Source organism: Choloepus didactylus, chromosome 8 (assembly GCF_015220235.1).
Source record: "Choloepus didactylus isolate mChoDid1 chromosome 8, mChoDid1.pri, whole genome shotgun sequence".
Classification (NCBI taxonomy): domain Eukaryota; kingdom Metazoa; phylum Chordata; class Mammalia; order Pilosa; family Megalonychidae; genus Choloepus; species Choloepus didactylus.
Window position 1 is genome coordinate 24,874,458 of NC_051314.1, and position 14,846 is coordinate 24,889,303.

General features: G+C 37.1%; 1 protein-coding gene across 6 annotated transcripts in view; it reads right to left on the reverse strand.

Annotated features, from left to right (window-relative positions):
- The window catches only part of TXNRD1 (thioredoxin reductase 1), a 155,317-nt gene that overhangs the window by 13,352 nt on the left and 127,119 nt on the right, over nt 1-14,846 (reverse strand). For all 6 annotated transcript variants that reach the window (XM_037848323.1, XM_037848322.1, XM_037848320.1 and 3 more), the window contains 2 exons: nt 1,523-1,630; nt 194-289 (listed from right to left, as the gene is read on the reverse strand). In XM_037848323.1, the coding sequence (XP_037704251.1) occupies nt 194-289; nt 1,523-1,630 (204 nt within the window). The remainder of the gene's footprint in view (nt 1-193; nt 290-1,522; nt 1,631-14,846) is intronic.

Below are 14,846 nucleotides of genomic sequence, written 5' to 3' on the forward strand. Positions count from 1 at the left end.
TAATTATGTCAGTTAAGATGAGAGGAAACGTAAGAGGTGAGGTCATGGTTATTGACCTCTGATCATTTCTTTGCAGCTGGGGAGACAGGGAAAATACTAAAGGCACACAATGTGTAGTACGTGATGAAAATAGAGCTACACATTAAAATCAAAATAAAATTACTGGAAAGGATTAAATGAGAATTTCACTTACATTGTCGTTGATATTACAGATTATTTTTGCATAACATTTGTTGTTATCTCTTGATGGAATCGTCCACTCCAATGGCCAATAGTAACTATGGTAAACCTAAGAATATATAAGCACAATTTAGACCCATTATCTTAAGCAGTATGCTTGTCAAACACTAGGTATGGTACAAAGACAGTGGATGCTCTTTAACAATTAAACTTTTCTTAAAATAATAAATTCATGGATTACACAGAAATCTGGTCTAAAGGTAAATGTCCTTAAAGTTCTTGTTGTCAGGCCCTTACACTATAAGCTCACCCTTTAATTAGAACTCAACTCTCAAAAAAGCAAACCTCAAGTAATAAATAACAACAAAGCAAATAAGAGAAAAAAAAGCCATGTAATTACTAGGTATCTTGGCATTAAAAAACAAACTCAAGACTTACGTTATAGGAATAACAACTTAGGGCAAGAAACACATGAGTTGCCAGGAACAATTACAGCAATTATTGGGTGGGGGGTGCAGGGGAGATTGGCAGGAAACACCCAAAATGTTAACAGCAGTTATCGCTTCATGAATTACTTAAAATTTCCTTCTTCATGTTTTCCTAATTGCTCAAACTTTCTATAATGACCAGACATTATTTTTATAGCCAGAAAAAAAAAATAATATATTCCTAACAGACCAAGCTATTACATGCTACTACCAATACATACAATAAAGAAAAAGATTGTAAGAGATTTGAAAAAGGTTTTTATATCATAAAATTGCCTCCAATGCACAGATCCGTTTTTTTAAAAGGTTTTACTGGAAACCTTTTTCCAGTATGATTTAAAATAGCAGTTCCTTCGTAGAGCATTATTGGTGTATATACAAATAGTTTATTTCATGTGCCTTTTCCTTGGCAAAGTTGGTATAAATTAGAAGGTTAATACTAGAAAAAACAAGTCTATTACTAATGATCAGGGCAGTAGAAATATAAACTTTTAATTTTGTTGTTTGTATTTTTCTATATATGCCTGATTTCCAACAATATTAAAAACAGAAAGAAACCAATAAATATGGTTTTTAAAAAGTACATGGAAATATTAACACAAGTATTTGGGGTGAAGGGGCATTCAACTAATTCTCAAATGGTTCAGGAAAAAATATACACACACAGATACAGAAAGAAAATAAGAAAAGTATAAAGCAAATATAAAATGTTAATACATGAATCTGGATAATAGGTACATGGAAGTTCTTTGTACTATTTTTCAACTTGTCTGAAACTAGATATTACTTATAAAACTTAAAAAAAAAGCGCAGTAAATTAGAATAGTTGAGTAAAAAGGAAAGACAGGACTTACCTCAATATTTTCTTCCCCGAATTTCTCCACAGCTTTCTCCTCAGAAAGGCCACAAGCACCATATTCCAATGGAGTAAATACAGTTGTTGGAACATTTTCATAGTCACACTGTTTCAAAATGATGGAGGGACATAGTTATTCTGGGCCAAATTAGAACTCAAAAAAAGGTATACTTCCAAAAAGGTTCAAAATTGGAAGGGAAGCAGACTCAGAAATTTCTACTAAAAGCATGAAAAGTCCCAGTCCCAGATATTAAACTACTATACTGATAACCATTAACTTATGTGATAAAGTTTTTGTAGAAGTTTGAAGTATGGTAGAACTGGTTACGAATAAATGATTTGTGTGGCTTCTCTATCCATCTACCAATTGATGTTACCAATGATGACATACTTTTCTCCCCTCAGCAAAGGAGCTGAAAAAAAATACTCAGTGCTGGTGAGTGTACCCCAACGCTGGTACTCTCATATATTATAGTGAAAAAAGTTAATAAGCGTCTTTGTAAAATCAATAAGGCAATGGATACTAAGAGCTGCAAAAATATTTTACATTTTTTGGCCCAATAATCTTACTTTTAGAAATGAATAAGAAGAAAATAAATTGATACATAGCACTCAACAATAACGGCAATTCTGGAAGTGGCTTTAAAATCCCAGTAAGAGGGAAACGGTTCTATATTACATACTCTCAGTGTAATGTTATGGAACTATTAAAATAGTAATGAAGATCATGGGGAGGGGGTGGGGGTGTGGTTTAAGGCTTATGACAGTATTTCCTGAGCATATTTCATGATGTTAGTAAGTAGGTGTAGATAACAAAAAGGTTCTGGAATCAAACAAGTTTGTAAAATGCTGAATTAAGCAAATGAACAGGTTTCTCTACTATCAGATTTCTCAAAAACTTTAATATGTTCTTGTGAACTGTGAAAATGTATTTTGCAAATACAAAATGTATTTTTAAATGCTATCTTGTAAAAACCTAGCAGTCACATTTGTACATTGAGGTAAGCCTAAGTAACATTCTGTATTTAAAACATGAGAAATGCCATCCTCACTCTCTTAAAACGAAGGGTGAAATCTTTAAAATGTGCCTCCCTCCAGAAACAATAAAATTGAATCATTTTTCTCTAAGAAGAACATAAATCCTTGGAATTCTTTGATTCAAAAGTAATGGCACACACCCGCTTGCTATAATGTAGTTTCAGGGAACAGATTAACCTTCCTGCTTTGTATAAGCTGAAAACCAGGTAAAATACGAAGCAACAGTTTGCAGACATAGGGAAACAGGCAGTGCAGGACTGTGATCCCTGAGAGAACGGGAACAAACGAGGTGGGACCAACGATTATTGCTCCAGCAATTTACTGCCTTGGAGCCACTATTAGGCATCAATGCAAGGACGGTGAATCCAAACAAGAGTTCTCTTTTTGAATTATGGAGACAGAGATTATATTCCAGAAAACCAAGGTAGCTCAAAGTTGCAGAGCCCAGAGGAAGGAGCTGTACAAACAGAGCTCCTGAGATCTGCAGAAATTGCCTCTTGAAATTGTGGCTAAGTACTGATCTGTGTATGTGTGAGAGGAAACCAGTCATGGGTGAGGAAAGGAAGTAGTAAGCCCAAAAATGAAGAGAGCTAACAATGGACTGAAAATAGTCACTATTCCCGAAAACCAGAGTAGAAAGAATTTTAATACAAAAGTAACAGGGTAGAGTCCACGAAAAGGCATTGAAATGGTTAGGTTTATGTGTCAACTTGGCCAGGTCATGGTGTCCACGTGTCTGGTCAAGCAAGCACTGTCCTAACTGTTACTGCAAGGACATTTGTGACTGGTTAATAAACCAGACGGCTGGTTTATTAAATCACCAGTCAACTGACTGCACCTGTAACTGATTACATCAACAAACGGTGTGTCTTCCACAATGAGAGAATTCAATCAGCGGGATTTAATCCAATCAGCTGAAGACTTTTAAGGAAGTGAGAGAGAGGACCTTCACTTCCTCTTTGGCTAGCCAGCAAAGTGTTTCCTGAGGAGTTTATCAAACACCTTCATCGGAGTTGCCAGTTCACTGCCTGCCCTATGGAATTTGGACTCGTGCATCCCCATGGTTGCATGAGACACTTTCATAAAATCTTTTATTTATAGATATCACTTGTTGATTCTGTTTCCCTAGAGAACCCTAACTAATACAGGCATCAATTTAGTACTGTGACTAAAGGTCCCTAAACAAAAGAAAGGTTGCTGTTGACCACCTTAAAAAAGCTTAAAAGCAAGTTGCAGACCCTGCCCTGATGAGACGGCAGAATAAGATGCTTTGGATTTGTACGAACAGCAAGAACTGGCAGAAAAATTTTTCTCAAACCTCCAGAAAACAGTTCAAGAATTGCAGTAACAGAGAGAGCACCAAATCAAAGAAAAAAAAAAATGTTACTTAGAAGTGACAAGCTCTCCTGGTGCTCTCTGGCCCTCAACCCCACCTCCACCCTTCACTGGCTCAGCACAGAGCCCATACTCCCAGTGTGGATCCTTGGTCCCAGTTCTAAAGGCAGCAGATAGAGGACCTGAAAGATTGACAGATAGAGAAATCGATATGGCAAGTATGGTAAAATGTTAAAAGTTGGTGGATTAGGATATCTGGGGGTATAGGGTATGCTTGAGTTCTCTGAATGGGGTTTGTATTGTTTTTGTAACTGTCCTGTAAGTTTGAAAGTATTCCAGAGTAGAAAGTTTTTTTTTTTTTTTTTAAAGCCAGTTACAAAAGGATGAAACTTATCTCATGTAGCTTAATGGCCTACCAAAACAAAGTCAATGTAAAATTTATAATGTCCACGCCCATTCAGAAGTAAGACAGGAAAAGGAGCAAGAACATGTGAACCAATACCAAGTGAAAAACCAGTCAACAGAAACGGCTATAGAAAGAGATGATGGAATTAGCAGACAATGACATTAAGAGAGCTATTACAAATATGTTCCATATACTTAAGAAGGTAGAAAACATGATTTTTTTTTAAATGAAGCTTGTAAAGATGAAACAAACAGTATTTGAAATGCAAACTACAATGAATGGAATTAACAGCACAATAGACACTGCAGAAGAAAATGTCAGTGATCTTTAAGATACAGCAATAGACACTATAGAAAAATGAATCACAGAAAGGGTATGGGAAAAAAAAAATTGAACAGAGAGAGCATCAGAGGCCTGTGAGATAACACCAAGCTATCTGCATTTGTTTTACTGGAGGCCTGGGGGAAGGGAGAGAAAGAAGGAGTGGGTAGAAAAAAAATAACTCAAAAGCTAAAAAATTTTCAAACTTAATGAAAATTATAACCCGTTAAGTCCAGGAATCTCAAGAAACTACAAGCAGAATAAATAAATATAAAGAAAAGCACACTAAGGCACACAATGATCAAATTGTTAAAAAAGAAAAAGAAAATCTTAGGAGCAGCTAGGGAGCAGGAGGAAAGTTGTTTCATACAAGGGAACATAAAAATGACAGCACATTTCTCTTCAGGATCTACCCAACCAGAAGGCAATAAGCAATATCATTAAAGTATTGAAACAATATAAAATCTAGAATTCTTGACCTAGCAAAAATATCTTCCAAAACATGAAAGCAAGTAAGCATTTTTTTTTTTTTAAGAAACACAAAAGCTGAGAGAATCACCGTGAGCAGACATGCACCTGAGAACTCTTCAAGTTTTTCAGGCAGAAAATGTTATCAGATGGAAATGTGGATTCACATAAAAGATATTGCTCCTCCAATTTTTGAATCACTTTAAAAGATGATTAACTGTTTAATGTGAAAATAAAAACAATGTATCCCAGCGTTTATAACATTTGTAATACAACAACAGCAAAAGGAAAGAGTAGAAATGGTTAGACACTGTTTATATGGTTCTTAAGATGTATCTGAAGTGGTATAGTTTTACTTGAGGGTAAATTGCAATTATTTAAAGATACAGATTGCAAATCCCAGAAAAACCATTAAAAAAAAATAAAAACCAAAGAGCTACAGAAGAGCCAAGAATGGAAATAAAATGGAATCATTAAAAAAGAAAAAAACTCATATGTTATGTGAATATATCTCTATGAAACTGTAGGAAAAAATATAAATAGGGGCAAAAGTGCTGCAGAAAACATGGAGAGAGGGATGTACCTATTTACTGTTGATGAGGAGGCAGAATGGTGTAGCCTTTCTGGAGGTCACTGTGGTAGTTCCACAAGAAGCTAAGTATGTGGGGGCCGTAAGATCCTGCAACCTCATTATGGGGTATGTACTCGGAAGATCTGAGAACACAGACATGAATGGACATTTGCACACTGGTGTTTATGGAGGCAGTGTTCATGGTTTGCAGTGGGTGGAGGTGGCCTAAGGAGATACTGACTCAGGAACAGAATGGTGTCCTGTGGTGTATGCATAAATGGAATATTGAACAACCACGAGAAGGAGTGAAGTTGTGAGACACGCAACAAGGTGAATGGTTCCTGTAGACAGCATTTTGAGTGAAGTATGCCAGAAACAAAGGCAAACACTATAATGTCTCTCCAATATGGACAAACTACGATGTGTAAACTCAAAATTGAATCTTAGAGCACAGCCAAACGATCATTGTAAGAGTCCCCAGATTGTAAGCTCTTATAGCAGTCAAATCTATTCCTGAACTGTAATGGCTATCTCCTAACTCTGAGATGTTGATCCCTTTGTGTATAACCTGATTGGTCTCTGGAACACTGGGTATCTGTGTGACACCTGAAACTGAGAGCTAGAGCTTGGCAGATATGAATGTCAGTATTAATGCATACAGCAACTGTTAAAAAAAAAAAAAAAAAACTGAAAAAGAGCCCAGAATTCAAATAGAGATATGAATGAAGCAGATCTGGTTAAGACTAGGGCAAACTGGGCCAAAGGGTAAAGGTTGAAACTGACTGTGTTAAAACTTCAACTTCCACGTGAGACCAAGGGAAGAGATGTACATTTGGTGTAGGATCTATATTTTCTAAACAATATTTATAACTTCTACAGTCAGTCTGTTCAAATACCACAATTACATGGAACTTTGAATAGGAAGTGAGATATGGTAGGTCTGTATAGGTTAGAGTGAAATAGCAACACATCCCAAAGTAATTTGGGCAAAGAATAAAAATATACATGCAGGGCCTCCCTGAGGAGCTGGGAGAGGATGCGGAGGTGTGGGACTTCCTCACCTGGATTGTTGCTGATGTTCTCACAAATATTGGGGACTGACAGCTTGATATGCTGAGCCCTCTGTCTTGGGGCTGGCCCTATGAAGCTTGTTACTGCAAGGAGAGGCTAAACCTGCTTATAACTGTGCCTAAGAGTCTCCCCGAGTGCCTCTTTGTTGCTCAGATGTGGCCCTATCTCTCTAACTAAGCCACCTTGGCAGGTGATCCCACTGCTCTCCCCCCTAAGTGGGACCTGACTCCCAGGGGTGTAAATCTCCCTGGCAATGCAGGATATGACTTCCAGGGATGAATCTAGACCTGGCATTTGTGGGACTGAGAACACCTTCTTGACCAAAAAGGGGATGCAAAATGAAACAAAATAAAGTTTCAGTGGCTGAGAGATTTCAAATGGAGTTGAGAGGTCACACTGGTGGACATTCTTACACACCATATAGATAACACTCTTTAAGTTTTAATGTTTTGGAATAGCTAGAAGTAAATACCTGAAACTACCAAACTTCAACCCAGTAGCCTTGACTCTAGAAGACGATTGTATAACAATGATGATTACAAGGGGTGACAGTGTGGTTGTGAAAACCTTGTGGATCACACTCCCTTTATCTAGTGTATGGATGGATGAGTAGAAAAATGGGGACAAAACCTAAATGAAAAATAGGGTGGGATGGGGGGATGATTTGGGTGTTCTTTTTTACCTTTATTTTTTATTCTTCTGATTCTTTCTGATGTAAGGAAAATGTTCAAAAATAGACTGGGGTGATGAATGTACAACTATATGATGGTACTGTGAACAGCTGATTGTACACCATGGATGACTGTATGGTATGTGAATATATCTCAATAAAACTGTATTTAAAAAAAAAGAAAAAGCTCAATCCATAAAAGGTAAAAAAAGATGAAAATAGGAACAAAGAACAGATGAGACAAATAAGAAAACAAGTGACAAGACAGTAGATTTAAATCCAAACGTATTACTAATCATATTAACTATAAAAGGTCTAAATACTCAATTTAAGAGCAGACATTATCAGATTGGGTTCTTAAAAAAGCAAGATCCATCTATATGCTGTCTACAAAAAGCCGATTTTAAATATAAAGACAGATCAAACAGTAAAAAGCAAACAAGTGGAAAAAAATATACCATACAAATAATAATTCAAAGAAAATTATTATTAGATAAAGAATTTCAGAACAGAGATTATTAGCAGGGATAAAGTAAGACATAGGATGATCATAAAGGGGTCAATACATCAAGATGATAATAATTCTAAATGTTTATGCACTTAAAATATATGAAACAAAAGCTTCAATATGACCTAATTGCTTCACAGAACATGCCACGTAACCAAATTGAATATACATTCATTCTTTTCAAGAGTGCATCAAATATTTGCCAAGCTCAACCATATTCTGATTCATAAAACAAGACTCAACTAATTTAAAAGAAACACGTAATATACCTAAGAGGAGAAATCAATGAAACAAACAAAAAAAACAATTAGAGGAAATGAATTAAAATAAAAGCTAGTTAAAATAGATAAACCTCTAGTCAAGAAAAAGAGATTTACAATATCAGGAATGAAAGAGGAGTTATCAATACAGATAATAACTTCAAATAAAGGAAACTCGAGGCCCAGATGGCTTCACTAGTGATTCTAAAAAACATATAAGGAAGCAGTTGTACCAGTTCTGAATGACTTCCAGAAAACAGAAGGGGAATGAAAAGGGAACACTGCTCAATTTATTTTATGAGGCCAGCATAACTTTGACATCCAAACCAGATACAGACATAAAAGTAAACCACAGACAAATAACACATTACAAGCTAATATCCTCCACAAACAAAGATTCAAAAATCCTTAACTAAATTTCAGCAAATCAAATCCAGCAATATATAAAAAGAATAGCCATCAACAATTGGAGTTTAACAACCAGGTTTGCAAGGACGGTTCAACATTTAAAAATCGATTAACGAAATCCCCACATTAAAAGACTAATGAAAAAAAATGACCAACTAAACAAATACAGAAAGAGCATTTGAAAATTTTCATCACACATTCATGAATCAAAACAGAAAAGAAAATAAAAAACAAAAACACCACAACTCTAGTCAAACTAGGAATAAAACAAACCATCTACAATCCATTGGGTCCCTTACACCTTTTTTTTTTTTTGGCTTCTGCTTGTTTTATTCATATTTTTCAGGATTCTCATTGAAAACTTTTTTTCTTTTTCTTTTTAATTTTTATTGGGATTGTTCAGATACCATACAATTATACAAATATACGAAGTGTACAATCAGTTGCCCCTGGTACTCTCATACAGGTGTGCATCCATCACACTTAATTTTTGTACAATTTTTAGAACCTTTTCATTACTCCAGACAAGAAATAAAGTGAAAGATGAAAAAAGAGAAAAAAAAAAAAAAAAGAAAAGGAAACTTGAATCCTCCCATATCCCTAACCAACCCCCCTCAATTGTTGACGTGTAGTGTTGGTATAGTACATTTGTTACTGTTTATGAAAGAATGTTGAAATACTATTAACTGTAGTATATAGTTTGCAATAGGTATATATTTCTTCCCTATATGCCCCTCTATTATTAACTTCTAGTTGTATTGTCATACATCTGTTCTGGTTCATAGAAGAGTTTTCTAATGTTTGTACAATTAATCATGGACATTGCCAATCATAGGATTCAGTTTTATACATTCCCATCTTTTGACCTCCAACTTTCCATCTGCTGACATATATCACTGTGAGCTTCCCCTTTCCATGCCATTCACGCACCATTTGGCACTGTTAGTTATTCTCACATCTTGCTACCGACACCTCTGTTCATTTCCAAACATTTAAATTCATCCTAGTTGAACATTCTGTTCATACTAAGCAACTGCTCCCCATTCTTAAGCCTCATCCTATATTTTGGTACCTTATATTTCATGTCTATGAGTTTACATATTATAATTAGTTCCTATCAGTGAGACCCTGCAATATTTGTCCTTATGTTTCTGGTTTATTTCACTCAGTATATTGCCCTTGAGGTTTTGTCATCAACCCATTTTCTTTTCTTTAAGATGGTTTTATTCACACACCATACATTCTATCCTAAGTAAACAATCGGTGGTTCTCTGTATGGTCACATATTTATGTGTTCACCACCTTCACCACTATCTGTATAAGGACATCTACATTCCTTCCACAAGGCAGGAGGGAGAGTCAACGAAGGTAGAGAGGCAAAAGAAAGAGGAAAAAAATGACAGCTAGGAAGTAGCAAAAGGAAAAGTAACCTCAAATCAAAGCAGAGTAAAGAGTCAGACAACACCAGCAATGTCAAGTGTCTAACACGCCTCCCCTATCCCCTCCTCTTATCTGCAGTAACCTTGGTATATCGCCTTTGTTACATTAAAGGAAGCATAATACAATGATTCTGTTAGTTATAGTCTCTAGTTTATGTTGATTGCATCCCTCCCAAATGCCTCCCCATTTTTAACACCTTGCAAGGTTGACATTTGCTTGTTCTCCTTCATAAAAAAACGTATTTGTACATTTTATCACAATTGTTGAAACACTCTAGATTTCACCAAGTTACACAGTCCCAGTCTTTATCTTTCCTCCTTTCTTCTGGTATCTCACATGCTCCCAACCTTCCTCTCTCAACCGTATTCATAGTTATCTCTGTTCAGTGTACTTACATTGCTATGCTACCATCTCCCAAAATTGTGTTCCAAACCACGCACTCCTGTCTTCTATCACTCTGCAGTGCTCCCTTCAGTAATTCCTGTAGGGTGGGTGTCTTGTTCACAAAGCCTCTCATTGGTCTCTTTGTCAGAAAATATTTTGAGCTCTCTCACATATTTGAAGGACAGCTTTGCTGGATACAGGATTCTTGGTTGGCAGTTTTTCTCTTTCAGTATCTTAAATATATCATACCACTTCCTTCTTGCCTCTGTGGTTTCTGCTCAGAGATCCACACATAGTCTTATTAGGCTGCCTTTGTATGTGATGGACTGCTTTTCTCTTGCTGCTTTCAGGATTCTCTCTTTGTCTTTGACATTTGATAATCTGATTAAGTGTCTTGGCGTAGGCCTATTCAGATCTATTCTGTTTGGAGTACGCTGCGCTTCTTGGATCTGTAATTTTATGTCTTTCATAACAGATGGGAAATTTTCATTGATTATTTCCTCTATTATTGCCTTTGCCCCTTTTCCCTTCTCTTCTCCTTCTGGGACACCAACGATACGTACATTATTGTACTTTGTTTCATCCTTAATTTCCCGGAGACGTTGCTAATATTTTTTCATGCTTTTCTCCGTCTGCTCCTTTGTGTGTAGGCTTTCAGGTGTTTTGTTCTCCAGTTCTTGAGTGTTTTCTTCTACCTCTTGAGATCTGCTGTTGTATGTTATCATTGTGTCTTTCGTCTCTTGTGTTGTGCCTTTCATTTCCACAGATTCTACTAGCTGTTTTATTGAACTTTCGATTTCTGCCTTATGTATGCACAGTGTTTCCTTTACAGCCTCTATCTCTTTTGCGAAATATTCTCTAAACTTTTTGAATTGATTTAGCTTTAGTTGTTTAAATTCCTGTATCTCATCTGAAGTGTACGTTTGTTCCTTTGACTGGACCATAGGTTCGTTTTTCTTAGTGTAGTGTGTAGTTTTCTGTTGTCTAGCCATCTGACCTCCTAGGCCACCCCAATCCGGTTTTCCCAGACGAGAACAGGCTCAGGTCACAGAAGGAGGAAATATTCAGTATCTGGTTTCCCTGATGGTTTTTCTTAAGAGGACTGATACACCTGTGCTTTTCTGCCCGGCAGGTGCACCTGTCAGCCTGTCACCAGCTAGTGTAAGAGGGTGTGGCCTGTGGCTCTCCTCCCCCAGGCTTTGGGGTCTGTTTCCAGAAAGGCAGGCAGTAGAGCTGGGCCCCTCCCTTTACTCTTGGGAAGCTATGCCCCCTCCAGAGAGATCATCAACATATCAATAAGTTCTTTGTTTCTCTGACTCTGCTGATCAAAGTGTTTTGATTCTAAAATGGCTGAGGCGGCCTTTACTGCAAAGCGCTACAGGCTGAAATGGCTGAGGTTTTCTCCACAGAGAAAGGGACAGAAAAGCTCCCAGGTTCACCCGTCAGCCAGAGATAGCACCCGATCCTCTGGGCTCCCAGTCCTGAGACAGATATGTCCCCCGACTCTCCCAAGGTCAGTTGTCACCAAAAGCCTCTGTGTGCTTATTGAGGATTCGCTGTCTGTATTGAGCCGTTAACATTAAAACCCCAGTTGGAGCTGGGCTGAGAGAGTGCTGTTCTCTAGCACCACGTGGCTTCCGTGAGGGAGGGGCTCTCGGCTCTCAGTGTGGGTCTGCAGTTTTACTTACAGATTTTATGCTGCGATCTCGGGCATTCCTCCCAATTCAGGTTGGTGGATAATGAGTGGACAGTCATGTTTGTCTCCCTGCAGTTATTCCAGGTTATTTCCTGGTTTTTTGGTCATTTATGAATTGTGCCGGGGGGGACTAACAGTCTTCCACTCCTCTCTATGCTACCATCTTAGCTCCTCCTCCCCCTTACACTCTTAACCTGACAAGCAGATTCTAAAATTTTTATATAAAAATGCAACAAAAGATCTAGAGTAGCCAAAATTATTTTGAAGAAGGAAAACAAAGTTGGAATATACTAACTTTAAGATTTACTCTGAAGTTATAGTAATCAAGACTGCGTGGTATTGGAGTAAGCACAGATAAACACATCATTGTGAAATATCAGATATGGTCAATTGATTTTTAACAATTGGGCCATGGCAATTCAGTGTGGGGTAGGGCAGTTTTTCAATAAATGGTACAGGAACATTTGGATAGCTTTATGGGGGGTGTGTCAGTGTGAATGTATTGTGTCCCCCAAACGCCATTATCTTTGATGTAGTCTTGTGGGGCAGATATTTTGGTGCTGATTAGATTTGCTTGGAATGTGCCCCACCAAGCTGTGGGTGATGACTCTGATGAGATATTCCCATGGAGGCATGGCCCCACCCATTCAGGGTGGGCCTTGATCTGTGGAGCCATATAAATGAGCTGACTCAAAGAGAAGGAACTCAGTGCAGCTGTGAGTGATGTTTTGAAGAGGAGCTACAGCCAAGAGGGACACTTTGAAGAAAGCATAGGAGCTGCGGATGAGAGACAGTTTGAAGATAGCCATTGACAGCAGACTCTTGCTCCAGAGAAACTAAGAGAGGACAGATACCCCGAGTGCAGCTGTGAGTGACATTTTAAAGAGGTGCCATCTTGCTAGAGAGGAGCATCCTGGGAGAAAGCCATTTTGAAACCAGAACTTTGGAGCAGATGCCAGCCACGTGCCTTCCCAGCTAACGGAGGTTTTCTGGACGCCATTGGCCATCCTCCAGTGAAGGTACCCGATTACTGATGTGTTACCTTGGACACTTTATGGCCTTAAGACTGTAACTGTGTAGCCAAATAAACCCCCTTTTTATAAAGGCCAATCCGTGTCTGGTGTTTTGCATTCCGCAGCATTAGCAAACCAGAACAGGGGGTAAGGTGGGGGGAGCCTTATTATTACTTTAAATCATATACAAAAATTAACAAAGATGGCCAGACCTAAAACTATAAAATTCCTAGAAGACCTGTAAGAACATCTTAGAGATCTTGGGTTAAGCAAGCATTTTTTAGACCCAAATACGTCATGAACCATGAAAGAAAAAAAATGATAAACTGGACTGCACAAAAATCTAAAACTCCTGTTCTTGAAAAAATGTTAAGTAAATGAAAGGGTAAGCTACAGACTGGAAGATATATAATATTTGCAAATTATATAGGTGACAAAAGATGTGTATCCAGAATGTATAAAAAATTTTCACAATAAGATACCAAGCAAAAGATTTGAATAGACACTTTACTAAATAAGATAAACAAATGCAAATAAGCACATGAAATGGTGACCACCCTCATTAGGTATTACGGAAATGCAAATTAAAGCCACAATGATTTACCACAATATATCCACTAGAATGGCTAAAAATAAACAACCAATACACCAAGTACTGACAAGGATGTGGAGCAACTGGAACTTTCATGCCATGCAGGTGGGGCTGCAAAGAAATGAGACTTTGGAAAAGAATTCAGCATCTTCTACAAGTTAAACATAAAACCTTATCATATGACCCAGAAATTACACTCTTAAGTATTTAACCAAGAGAAGTGAAAAAATATGTCCACAATAAGGTCTGCAGACATTCGTTCACAGCAGTTTTACTCAAAATAGCCCAAGACTGCAAACAGCCCAAATGTTTATAAACTGATAAGTGGATTAAAAAATGTGTATCTATACAATGGAACACCATTCATTAATAAAAAGGAATAAACTACTGATACACCCAACAGGAATGAATCTCAAAAGAATTATACTAGGCAAAAGAAGCCAGATACAAAAGACTACATAACTTTTTGATTCGATTACACAACATTTTATCAAAGGCAAACTATAAAGACAAAATACATCAGTGGTATCCAGGGGCTGGGGCAGAAACAGGGGCATGCCTGACTGCAAAGTGGCATGAAGGAACTTTCTGAGTTGATGGAAATGTTCTGTATCGTGACTGTGGTGGTGGTCAAACAAACACATATACTTGTCAAAATGCACAGTTAAATTTCTTAAGGGTGAATCTTATCATATGGAAAATTAACCTCTAAAAATATAATCTGATTTTTAAAAACTCGGTATTATATACTTATATTTGGTAAATATTGTATGTAAATTATACCTCTTTAAGTCGATTTTTTTTAAAGTAAAGGTTTATGTACAACTAGAACCTGATGTGACTTAACACCAGGAATAATCAGACATAAATCCAAGAAAGAAAAAGTTTAATAGTATTACACATTATGCAGCCAAATTTTAAGAAGAGAATTTCTATTTAAATAATGAGTCTATGGCATATTTCTCCTGGATCCCAAAAATCAGTTTCCAATGGGCTTATAACTACAATATTGTGGCCTAGCCTGGGAAATATAATCAGTTTCAATATTTTTATTTGGAGAAAACACTTTCCAATTTTCACAACAATCAATTCCACAAACTTTTAGAATACAACCCAAATCTGAAGTTGAATGTTATCTGTA